This window comes from Dysidea avara, chromosome 10 (genome assembly GCF_963678975.1).
Source record: "Dysidea avara chromosome 10, odDysAvar1.4, whole genome shotgun sequence".
Taxonomy (NCBI): domain Eukaryota; kingdom Metazoa; phylum Porifera; class Demospongiae; order Dictyoceratida; family Dysideidae; genus Dysidea; species Dysidea avara.
In genome coordinates, this window is record NC_089281.1 from 28,067,656 (window position 1) to 28,080,382 (window position 12,727).

A 12,727-nucleotide genomic window follows, 5' to 3' on the forward strand; every position below is an offset into this window, starting at 1 on the left:
ATCAACACTTCTTGAGCAACATATTTAGACACCACAAACTTACTTAAGCACTTACGCTTGCTAGATACCTGTAGTTTCAAGACCACATTAATGATCTTAGTTGATTTATAACAATCAAAAATGGAAACCACACTTCTTAACAATCTATTTACTCAATCATGATGACCACACCCCTATATCATTATTGGTCTAGCTGCATTCATAATGCTATCACGGTGACAGTAGGAAAGAGTGACATGCCCCCCGGTATATAAAAGGCCGACTCGAGATACTCTAATACAGCAGTCACCCTAATAGAACAGTCACATGTGTATAGCTGTATGCTATAGCAAAAAACCAGTATATTAATTTAAAAATGAAGTAGGGATCCAAATGATAAAGAGTAGTGAAGCTAGAGATGAATGATGGTATTACAGCATAGCTCAGTGGGAAAATCTCTACTTTGCCATTGAACACTGAGCTATGCTGTACTGTAATACCATCATTCATCTCTTGTTTCACTACTTTTTATCACTTGGATCCCTACTTCATTTTTGAATTAACAATTTTTAATGTACTTTAAAGGACTTTGGAGTGAAAGATCAAAGTGAAAATAGTGTTATATTTGCCATACAGAACAGTTTAAGCAACCACAGTGCTATATTGGTGACCGCAGTACTATCATACAGTACGATGGTACTGTATAGTAGGGACAGCGAAGGTGTGTGTGTGGCCCGTGATAACCCAAAAAAACTGCCTCAATTTTTCCTCACAACATGACAGTATTGGTTGGGTAAAATCAAGCCAAAAAGTGTCTTCAGATCGACCCGAAATATTTCTGTCAAGTTGCTTCAGAATTTAAAAATAATTCAATGGAATTTTCTAATGCCTGCCTGCCTGATGCTTTCAGTCAAGCATAGCAGAAAACTGGCTACGGCTACAACCTTAGTTCTTCACAGAAACGCTTCTACTTCAATGAAGAAAAAACTTTTGGCATATTGATAAACATACAATGCTTGCACTATTGTCTTACCTTTTATCTTTCTTTACCATGGCCATCAGTCAAGGTTCTCTGCTGATAGTGTTAATAGACTACAGTAGGGCTTCCATCTACGAGTGTATATTGCATCAAACTATTTGAATACACGTGGTTAGTTTAGCGTTGCACCAAACTATTTGAACACACATGGCTCGGTGGTTTTCGAAGTTGGTAGTTGATATTGATCAGTGAGAGCAACATGCGGTGAACTAGCAACATGTAAGTCAATAAATATAGTTTAGTAACAGCGTTAAAACTGAGTCAGGTCATCCAGGTCCTGCTTTACAGATTATCTGGGTCTGACCCGGCACATGCTAAATTATCGTAGATTTTTTCTTATACTTGTATCGAGGCAGTTGTAGTACTGTGCGTGGGCATGAGACAATTAGTTATGCGGCACCCGACCCTAAAATTGAGACAGCAAGGACAATTAACTGGAGAAGAAAACATCTGAGAGGCAGAGGAAAAAGGTCTTCATAGTACATCCATGTTTCACTGAGGGCTTGCTTGGTGAGTCTCGAATAATTTTGTGCATGTTTCACTCAAGCTCCAGTCGAAACTTGAAAGTTCTTTCACCTCGTGCTATATTTGTCTCTCGTCCACTCTTTTCATGCTATATTTTTCATATAGCACTCACGGCAATGCTTTAACTAATACATGTAACACTTTCACACCTCAGATCAAAGGAACCGCTTGGGCTACATACAAAATGTAGCCTGGGCTACAACTGGGCAGTGAATCACTTGTTACATGTAGTTGGTTTTCACAATATAGCCAGCCAATGGTTTATAATCTAATTTCTTCTAAACATCTTTTTATGGTAATTAGTCTACCTATGTACCAATTTTCAGCTTATTGAAGTAACTGGCTGGCTGAGAAAAACAAATTGTTTTCACAAAATTCTATAAAAACCTATTGAAATCTTCATACGGGACTTGAGCTATGAATGCTTATTTACAATGTGGTAGAAATAAAGTGTACCATTATCATTTCTTTGTTGTCTTCTTTGTGCATACGGAGGAATATCTGTATAGCTGGCTTCTTGACCGATGACACACTACCATGTGTCTTGATTCTCAGCAGCTGTGGCTGTCAACCAGTACTGAGTTATTCACCTGAGAACAGTAGGTCTGCCAAGGTTCTAAACCATAAAACAAACAAGCTCACCTCTTGCATGCAAGATGGACTTCTCATGGTCTGTACATTTGATAGAATGGTTATTAAATGTGACCGTCTCAGCAAAAAACCGACTTGTTTGCACAAGCATGCGTATTGAGAACAACAGAATTTAAAAATTATTTGTAAAATTATGCATGCTAATACACGCAAGTTTTTATCGGAAGAAATCAATTAAAACTATATACCATCTTATTCGCCTGCTCATGGAGAGTTTGAAAATCTTTGTTTCGTTTCTGTAGCTCTAACGGTATGCGTGTCATGTGCGTTTGTTTACAATGCGGTAAATGTAAGCAATCATTTCTTCTACCAAACCACCTTCATATCCATATGTGCAAGTCACTACAGGGCTAACACTATATCTTGGCTGATGTGCTAATCCATGGTGAACATTTTAAGCCGAATTGCAATGTTGTAGACTAATCCAAACGGAAGTTATGGCTGTGAATGTAAGCGCCTGTAGTTTATTTTCAGTATAGTCGCTGTACAAATTGACTATCTTGCTCTTCCTACTGTCTAGCACTATAATTCCAAAACTACTCACCACAGAAAGCTGAAACTTTGGTGATCCATTCCTTGCATGGACACTGCAGATAATGCTGAGAAAAATTATTTTTAAATCCGAAATTGTGCGAACAAGTTAGGCTTTTGCTGAGACGGTCACAAATGTTCTATGAATTCATTTCTTGTGACTGGATTTGCAAGAATCTCACGTGTTCACATACAGGAGAGTGAGACGTTGAAGTAGTCAAGTAGTCATAGAATAGCACTTGGAAATTGAAGGCAAGTCACAAATCTGCTGGTAAACATGTCATGCACTAGTTATCCAACACCACAGAGACTGCTCAGGCCAGTCCAGAACCATGGAGGAGGTACCTCAGACCACCATTGAAGCGTTGTACAAAAGCCTTCCAAGAAAGCACACAAAGCTTCTATGAAGCAAGGAGAGTATAGAAACTGATACTCTATGAACACAGCTATCAAGTTGATCTCTGAATCATTATTTGCGCTAACCTGTTGGGTTTTGGCAAATCCATTTATCTCTCTGGGATCTTTTTCTACCTCAGAAATTTTCGCCCTTAGATATTGTATGATACCCATAGACTTATTGATACCCATAGACTTATTGATACCCATAGACTTATTGATACCCATAGACTTCTCTTTATAAAGAATGGTGGTTCTTACTGCTTTTGCTTTAGCAGAGTAAATGTAGCTATGAGATTTTGGACTTTAGAATGTAATTTTAACCACCAGATAAAATGATGCCAGTTTGCTGCATTAGTCTAAATGCTGGCTGTGGAATATATACCTGATTGTTTTGAGAAAATCATACTGTAGTGTAGTGTAGTATGTACGTGTTGTGTAGTGTGGTATGTAGTATGTGTATTTCCTAATCCTTACACACACATGTACATGAAGTTTTTCTGTGTGAGAAGAAGAGGCTTGGGGTCTTAGCTAATAAACTTGAGAATGCAGGGTTAGGGTAAATAGTTACTTTTGTAACTAAGTTATGCAATATATTACTTTAAAAAGAACTAGTTACATCCCTTGTAACTAGTAACTTGTAATAGTTACAACTGTCCAAAAGTAACTAAGTTACAATAATATTAACTAAAAATCAAAACACTTTGCATACAGCCAAACTAGTAGATACATTCTGTGTACTGTATTTAGGTTGTGTAGCAGACAGAATAATAGTTGAAACTGGACTGAAATGGTCACTTTCTTTGCTTGTAAGCAAGGGAAGCACACAATGTACATTACTATTCTTCCATTGGTAAGGCGTATCTGAGTGGAATAACCATACAAATGTGTTTCAAAAGTTAACAAACAAGCCCTAGTAACTTAACTACTAGTTACTGTACAAAAGTAAGTTCTGTGCGATAAAAGTAATGAGTTAACTTTTTCTTTTATGTAACTACCCCAACTCTGGGAAAATGTGGTAGAAACTTATGTTAGGAAGACACTCCTCATTATTTCTGTGTTACAAAGGACAGCAGCTTACAAGCATGCAACTTGTGCTTCCTATCAGATACCATCACAATTCTAATGTGTTGTTGAATACTTTCATTACCTTGTGATGTTAAGCTGCATAGTGACTGTGTGAGTGACAAGATAGCAAGATAGTAAAACTGTAAACCATGTTGTTCAGTAGTCGTGTATGAAAATATATGAGAAAGGTTATATAGACAGTGTCCAACAATCCATTCAACCTGACGCTGGACTCCCTCCTTCGTCAACATGAACACTCGTTTCTTGGCTCAAGTGTAGCCTCCTTCTTGGCATTGATGGAGTCATCACTGTTTCCTCATTTTTAATTTACATCATCAGTGTAATGGGGCTAGTGACACAGTCATATGTAAGCAAGCTTGTGGTGTACAATTTGGCTCTTAAATTCTGTGATAAAGACAATTGCTCACAGTACCACACTGCAGGAAATTTTGACGAAAGGAAAAGTTGACGAATCCACACTACATCAGCATTGATGAATTAAGTGTTGACGAAAATCAAGAAACGTAAACATGTACTTTTAGGTGCTTTCGGTCGTTTGACAAAATTAACCAATTTGTCAACCTTTTCTTTTGTCAAATTTCCTGTCGTACAGTACTATCTTTCCATAGTAACCTCCTTAGGAACAGTGCATGTGAAAAAATGATTATATTATTTATGTAGGAATTAATTTCCTAATTTCAGATGTGTTTAAAATTTAGTTGCTGTGGATGTGGTTGACTAAGAACAAATTGCTTACAAAAGAGTATTTTCTTTATAGAGTGTTTTGTGTACAATTATGGTAGTTGTATATGCTTTCCCACTGTGGTCTTGTGAGAAAACTAAAGCTTGATGTTTACTTGTTAAAACCGTTTCATGGCTGAATTTCCCAGCACACTTTACAAGGCACGCCGAATCATGCTGTATAAGCCTCACTGTACACTAAACCACTTGGTTACTATACTTCTACGTAAACGCTGTGGACTAACAATCTCGACTGGGTTGTTTTTGTTTACGTAAACAAAACCACAAGGTAATTATAAGACAACAAAACTACAAAATATGCTAAAAGCAGCCTTGAGAAACAGGCGGCTAATAAACTATCTACAAATAAGTGTTACAGTGTAAGAAACTATTTTATATTGTTTCCTTACTGAATCATCATCTTCATGGCTGGTTTCTTAGAGTTTTATCACTAATCCAGTGTCACGCATGCGTATACGCACACGATTGAATTACGCCACACGTCTGAAAAACCATCTACAGCTACTTGCCAGTTGTCTTAGCCTATCTATAACAATGTATCTTTGTTCAAAACGTAACTACCAACTGAAATATAAGCGAAATAGTCCTATTTTCGAGAGAAAATTTTTACCGGGTTATGTAATAAACCTGCAATAGTGCGCAAACTATCCGGTTATCCCAGAAACGGGATCTCTGTGGGTGTGCCCGCTTCAGGGTTAGCGCATCGTACTACGAAACACACAATAGAAGTGCTAGCGTGTTGGAATTGCACTCAGCGCGTGTTTTATACTGCTGTGCCGGATAAATCCGGTTACAGCCATGAAAGGGTTAACTGATATTTGCTAGGATAACTTTGTAAGCTCTTAATAGATTTATATTCTAGAGGCAGTTGTTACAGTGATCGGATAGTCTTCTTTTAACATAAATATGTGCCAATGTGGTTGCAGACAGATGTGCAGACAAGAACAAGTTTCTAGAATATACGGGGAGCCATTAAACCCAGAATAATGAAGTAGTGGAATAATAGAATAAGCAAAAAAATCTCCTAACATTTATGGTAGTCATGTGCCTGGTTTATAAAATACAATTACAAAAATTTAACTACTAAAATGTTTGTTGCAATTACGTGGCACCAGTATTTAGATCTAACATATCAATTTATAAATTGTATTGACAACTTTAAGAATGTCTGGATCATGTATTGCAGTGAAACCTTATTACTAAGGCCTTCTTTGGGATGAAAATGATGGTCATGTAATGAGGTGGTCTTATTAATGAGGTCATGAAGTACACCTTAGCTATGTTTGGGACCTACTTGACATGGTCACTATAATGAGGTGGTCTTATTAATGAGGTATGAAGTACACCTTAGCTATGTTTGGGACCTACTTGACATGGTCACTATAATGAGGTGGTCTTATTAATGAGGTCATGAAGTACACCTTAGCTATGTTTGGGACCTACATGGTCACCATAATGAGGAATGAGGTCATGAAGTATATTTGGGGACATGCATGATATGGCCTTGTAATGTGGTAGTCTTGTTAATTAATAAGACCCCTAAGGGTATGTTTGGAGACTTGCATAACATGGCTATTATAATTGGGTGGTCTTGTTAAGGAGGTGACTACTGCTGCTTTAGTAAGATTTTACTGTCCCCATGCTGGCTGTTATTGTACGATGGTATTTGAGACATGTAGTAAGGTATACAAATCATGTAATAACACTTGTTATATAGCACCTGTACTTGTACTATACAAGCTCCACATATCTGTCTGCAATGTCAGTCATTGCTGATGCTGTGAAGAGAGGAGGCCATCACAGCTATGGTATGGTTGAAACGTTTGATGGACAAAGTTTTTGACATTCCAGCGTGAAATATTTTATGGATACATTCACTACTTGAGGTATCAAGCTTGCATGACTACAGCAGTTTACACTACACAGCATTATTATGCATCTGGCCAAGGTTCTTGGGATGTCATCGGCAATTTCACTTGAGCACAACTCTAACAGCAATCATTGGCTTGCATAAGGAAAATATGCTGCTAGCTTACTAAAAGTTGTCATACTCCTCATATCAGGACTTTTATTATAAAATTCTTTTACAAAACTTATAAACTCTCCTACTAACTGTGTTTGTAGGCTAGTCAGGTTGATGTGATAGAGGACATGTCAACCGTAGCTTCCTCATTTAATTTGTAGTTTATAATCAAAAGTATGCCACCCATTAGAAGGCTGCTGTCTTCAGTATATATTTAATCTATGCCTTTTAACCCTCGGGCATTTACCATGTTTGGTATCATCTTCAAATGCTATGATCTCAGTTCAGTAATAAGACCACCTCTTTGTAATGACCATGTCAAGTAGGTGCATCCCAAACATAGTTAAGTTACATGTACTTCGTAGTCTCATTAATAATATCTTGTATTAAAGCCAGGTTTACCATAGAGGATTCCCTGTAGAAAATATTATTTGATTCACCAAATTTTGGGATGGAAGCCGCACTGTGACTTCTATTCAAGGAGAAGTAATGTCATATAGAACATTTCTGAGTATAAATCAGTCTTGTTGTTAATGCCATCAATGTCCACCCACTGAAGTCCACTTTGTGGTAGTTCCATAATTGTATCATCTGACAACATCGTCCTGTAATACAATCCCAAATATCTAGAACTACACAAATTTGTGTGGTACTGTAGTAACTGTACATCAGGATGTGTTGTGTGTTGAGCAGCTGATTCAATTATCCTTGTAGACATGTTGTTAATAGTTTTCTCATCTGTGTTGTGCTGGGTATGCAGTTTGTATTGTATTTGTCTGTTCATTGTTACAGGCAGTTACTGAAACAGCTGTCACAAGGGCCTTTCTTCCAGCTCCTATCCTTGTTGTGCCACCAATGTTGATGACATTACTGGAAAGGTCTGTGGCCTTTAGTGTGCGCGCGTGCGTGCGTCTGTGTGTGCGCGTGCGTGTGTGTGCGCGCGCGCGTGCGTGTGTGTGTGTGTGTGTGATGTAGTGTGTAGAGTGTGGTACACAATTCATTGCAATGGTTCTGAGCAGCTTCACATACCAAAATAATGTTTATCACAATAATATAATTAATTTTGTTTTCTGTTGAACACTATAGGGTGATTTATATCTCCATCCTCTCTATTTAACTACTGTGGGATTACACCTGGAGGTAGTTATCATCATATGTCACCCTCAATAGTGTAGGATAGCAACTGTGTACAATTCTTAGTAGTTCTTTCTATGGATACAGGTATATCACTTGCTAAAAGCTATACACTTAGAACACTAGAGCATGGAGAACCCATAGCTGGGGAGAACCTAGCTCATTAGGTTGACAACAAGTTCAGTTGACCATACTAGATCCATACATCTTTCACTTGTTTAAAGATGACGACTTTCTGAAAGTTTTGTGAACCATTACTTAAGAGGTTACATGATTTATCCCATTGTGGTGCAGACTCTGTTACCATTCAATTTACCTCACCAACCTGAGGCCATACATGTATTACAGCATGTATATGACCTGGAGCCAATGACGTGTTTGGACTGTGGATGTCTGGAAATTGTGAGAATTATTTATTGGTAACGAGTGTTTTTGATTGGCCATAGTGTATGGTGTAGAACTTGTTTGAAACTTTGTAGTTACCCATCAAACGGATGATTAGTTTAGAAATTACACACATAAGTTACCCATACTTGTGTGAGTGGGAATCTCTTTGTTAGTAGCACTTGACATCAACTATTGAATTCAGAAGATATCCATTTTGTTGTCTGTTTGGAAAATAAGTGACAAGATAACTTTTTCACTTAGGATATCATATGTGTATAGTGCATAATTTTCAAAGGTGTAAATTTTCAAAGAATCTCTAAAATGACTCTTCAGGAAGTTTTGAAGCTCCAAATTGTGAGGTTTAAAGTTGAGAAAACATATCACAGATGTCTGCTCTTGAATATTTTTGCAAACCAATATCAGCCATTGGGACCCTTTGAAGATTTTCTACATACGGTAGGACTCTGAACCAATGTGCTACATCACGAAAAGCTCCAACCCTGCATGGTGGTACAATAGCATAATTTTGTTGACTGATATACCACTTTTGGTAACTAATGTCGAAATAATCTGCACTGAAAAATGCAACTTTTTTTTTGCAAAAACCAGAATTTACATACTCTGCATGAATAAAAAAGTGAACAAATTTTAATACATTACCAAGTAAGACCCCCAACAGAATTCTTGGTAACACTACAAGGACTTCATATAACTGGTACATGTGTACATTACTTTGTACTGTAACTACATGATGTGTGTAGTGGTATATGAACAATAAAAGTATTGAAAATTGGTTACCATTAGCCAATGGGTTCAAGGGCAATTGACTGAACTCACACAAAACTTTTAAGGGTAAAAATGTATGAATTACTGGTGCCAACAGCTGTATACTATCGACAATTCATAAGTAAATTTTATGAACAGAATGTCAATTGAAAAAAATTTTTTTTTGTTCAAAATATGATATTTGTCATTTTCTACAAGGAAAGGTTTGTTCCATTTAATGGTTTATTGGTCGTAAACATTATCATAGTGGTATCATTATAGTAGCTGATTGTGGTTTCTCGTGATCCCAAACTCGCATGTGTGAGAAAGACAATATAGTGTTATAATAACAGTCACCATACATGGGAAATTCTTTGACTATTCACATCAGAAAAATGTGTTTATCGCAGCACAGTAATACGTGCCTCTGATTTTTAAAAACAATATTATATTGTATTGATGGAACTGTGTGTCACGGGACATCCTGAAATTTTGACACCTGTTCATTAGATCTAGTTACCAATAAGGATGCTTTGTGACAATTCCAAGGTATCTGGTGGACTCTTAGAAGAAGGCTTTTTGATTTATCTGTATAAAAGGATCCTTGTTGTAAAAATTCTTTCATATTTGGGACTTAGGCAGGTGTTTGTTCTGGGGAAGGATTTTACTGTTTTCTTTTCACACCTCGTAATGTCTTTGCCAGTTGCCAAGTAAAATATAATTACCAGTTTGATACAACACAGTTACTTCACAGGACCATTAATCCTACACAGACAGAAGCAATAAGTGGGAAGACTTGTTTTTAATCATGTACTTAGTTAAGTGATTAGAAGGGGGTACTTATTTTGCCATCTACTGTGTGTGTGTGTGTGTGTGTGTGTGTACTGTGCACTATGTGTGAAGGGAAGTGTGCAATCATTGCAGCATGTAAAGTCATGTCACTCTAAAGGCTTTTGCAGAGGAGTACAAGGAATTTCTATAGCTGTATTAATTAAATGCTTGCTGGCTTCACTGGCTGATATGACATGTTTACTGAAAGCATCAATTAGAATGGAGTAGTGTTACTATGAAAGAATTTTCACTGTGTTTGTTGAGCCAGGCTGAAAATCAAGTGCAAGTTAACCACAAAACCTTCATGATTGTCGCTACCATCAATTGATTTCCTGGGGTATTTTTAAGGTCAAGTTTGTAAGGAAAGACACACAATGTACTAGTCAATTGTGTATGCATATTTTGGGATAAGCTGTTCTATTGTATAATGTGCTGACATGTGCTACCATCATAGGATGAGCTTCATGAGGAGGTTTCCTGGTCTGTTTGTTCCAATCCAATCTGTGGTCACGGTGGCTTGTTTTGGCATTGCTCTACCCATTGCAATTGCCTTATTCCCTCAAACTACTCAAGTGAGTGTGTGTGCCACTAATGTGTCTGTTTGCATACAGCATCCATTTCAGTGTTAACCCAATAATTGTAGCCACCAATTTGTAGTGCTTCATATGTACAATATTTATTGTAGCATAAGGCATTGTAGCTGCTTCTCCTCCATTATACTGGCTGATCCAGTTTCAATATTTCCATTATTCTATTATCCCTCAGCTATAAAGGCAATACCTAGTTATTACATAGAAGTACTCCCACACTTTGCTAGTATGTGGCCAGCTATTAGCTCAGACTGTGGGTGGTCCATTCATTTGAAATATAATCACCTTGGCATTTAGTTTGGTTTTATGTTGATAACCATGTCCTGTGTATTGCTATATGGGGTGGGTCAGGTTTGTTTACGCCAAGGTTGGTTAGCACTCCAGTGAGAAATTTCTATCTCTTGTACCACTTTGCAATGGTCCTAACCTCTCTGGATGTTGATGTGTTTTTTGTTTCTTCCTTCTTTTAGATTGAAACTGGTAAGCTTGAGAAAGAAATACAAGACCAAACAGATGAATCAGTATTGTTCTACAACAAGGGACTTTAGTATTTATTGTACATTTAGTTGAATGAATTTTTTGTTTATAATAATGAAGAACAAATGTTGGGTTGATTCACACATGGTACAACACACGATACAACAACAATAATTTACAGTATACTGATATGAAATGACTGCAAAGTTTAAAAATGAAATGTACAACAGTATTGATAATATAAGTGATCTGAAGAGATACCTGAAGCTATTCTTATGATAAAAATGTGATTAACGTCAGTAGTAGTGTGACAAGTAAAATAGAAGCACTTCTTGATGCTGATGATGAATCAATTGGTCCTGGTAGTCCTGGAGTAGGCGGTACCTCTTCTGTAGATGTAGTTATAGTGGTTCTTGTAGTTGGTGATGGTGTGGGTGTTTCTGTAATCTGTGATATTGGTGTTGGAGTTGTTGATAGTCTCACTTGTGCACTTGGCAGAGAATCACATGCCAATGCAGGGGCAAGTGTAGATTGTATATCATCAGGAATACTGGAAAAGAGAACGATGTGTCACTACTGCTGCATATACCCTTACATGTACAATATTTAAATGTTTTCTGGAGACTTACCATCTTACAGCTTCTCTGCAAGCTTCCAATGTGTTTATCCCTTCCAGCCGGTCACCTTGAGCCCAGCATTTACCAACTGACTGACAACGAAAGTTTCTGTATTTGGCCCAGCAGGAATCAGTACCTCCATTTGACATAAACGTTGGGTGCAAAGCATTTAATTCACTACTGATGACCTTCAAATACTGGTGGATCCATTCTGGTAGGTACCAGTCCACTGTACAGTGAAGTAAGTTTAGTGGCTGCTCAGGGCTGGACGCCTCACAATTATCCACGGGGTAGCTACTGTTAGAGATCAAGCAAAGTCCCTCCTGAATAAAAGAAGTCTTTAAATAGCTGGGGCACAAATCTAACTGTTCATCGCAGTCGTCTTGCAGAGAGAAGCGAACTTCTATGTCTCCGCTAGGAAGCGTCACACACGCTGGAAATTTTTGGCTGCACTGAACATTCTTCACGGCCTCTGCACATGTAGCATTAACCCCATCGAGTCTTGACAACGAATTAAAAGTACGCTTGATGCTGTTTTCTCTATCTTCCATTTCGTGGGCAATAGTACATGGTATAAAATCTGGCAGGTCGGTGCAAATGTTAACATCACTTCTTGGTGTAGGGCAGCAACTGAGTGTTCCCAAATCAAACGGGTGTTCCATAGTTTCTCTGGTCTTTAGCGACGCAGCATTCGACAAAGTCAGTAGCAAGCTAAACACAAGCCCTACCCAGCTCCTATGAATATTTGATTCCATGACTTGCAGCACGTTGTTGCTATACTGAGATAAGACAAGTGTGAACTGGTTTAGTTTCCACGTTACTTCAGCACTACTACGCTAGAAGCGCTACAAATGAAGTGAATCCCTTGCTTTCTAGCTTTTTAAACTGCTCGACACCCAGTCACGGGAATCTTAACTAGAAGCTATCGCCTTATTTAGCAGCAATTGTCATA

At 37.7% G+C, this 12,727-nt stretch overlaps 2 protein-coding genes across 2 annotated transcripts in view; one reads left to right on the plus strand and one right to left on the minus strand.

Annotated features, from left to right (window-relative positions):
* The window catches only part of LOC136237037 (sideroflexin-5-like), a 31,305-nt gene extending 20,006 nt beyond the window's left edge, over positions 1-11,299 (plus strand). The window contains exons 10-12 of the mRNA XM_066027288.1: positions 7,767-7,852; positions 10,546-10,663; positions 11,152-11,299. Coding sequence (XP_065883360.1) covers positions 7,767-7,852; positions 10,546-10,663; positions 11,152-11,229 — 282 coding nt within the window. The 3' untranslated portion in view covers positions 11,230-11,299. The remainder of the gene's footprint in view (positions 1-7,766; positions 7,853-10,545; positions 10,664-11,151) is intronic.
* Positions 11,243-12,727, minus strand: LOC136237036 (uncharacterized). Its single transcript, XM_066027287.1, has 2 exons — positions 11,788-12,727; positions 11,243-11,708 (listed from the first exon to the last, which is right to left on the minus strand). The coding sequence occupies exons 1-2, from the start codon at positions 12,528-12,530 to the stop codon at positions 11,432-11,434; spliced, it is 1,020 nt and encodes a 339-aa protein (XP_065883359.1). The 5' UTR covers positions 12,531-12,727; the 3' UTR covers positions 11,243-11,431.

Bases quoted from the DNA above. Each gene is read 5' to 3' on its own strand.
- LOC136237036 (XM_066027287.1), bottom strand. From the start codon at position 12,530: ATGGAATCAAATATTCATAGGAGCTGGGTAGGGCTTGTGTTTAGCTTG. The intron at 11,709-11,787 runs GTAAGTCTCCAG...TCTCTTTTCCAG, and splicing joins TGCAGAGAAGCTGTAAGATG to TATTCCTGATGATATACAAT.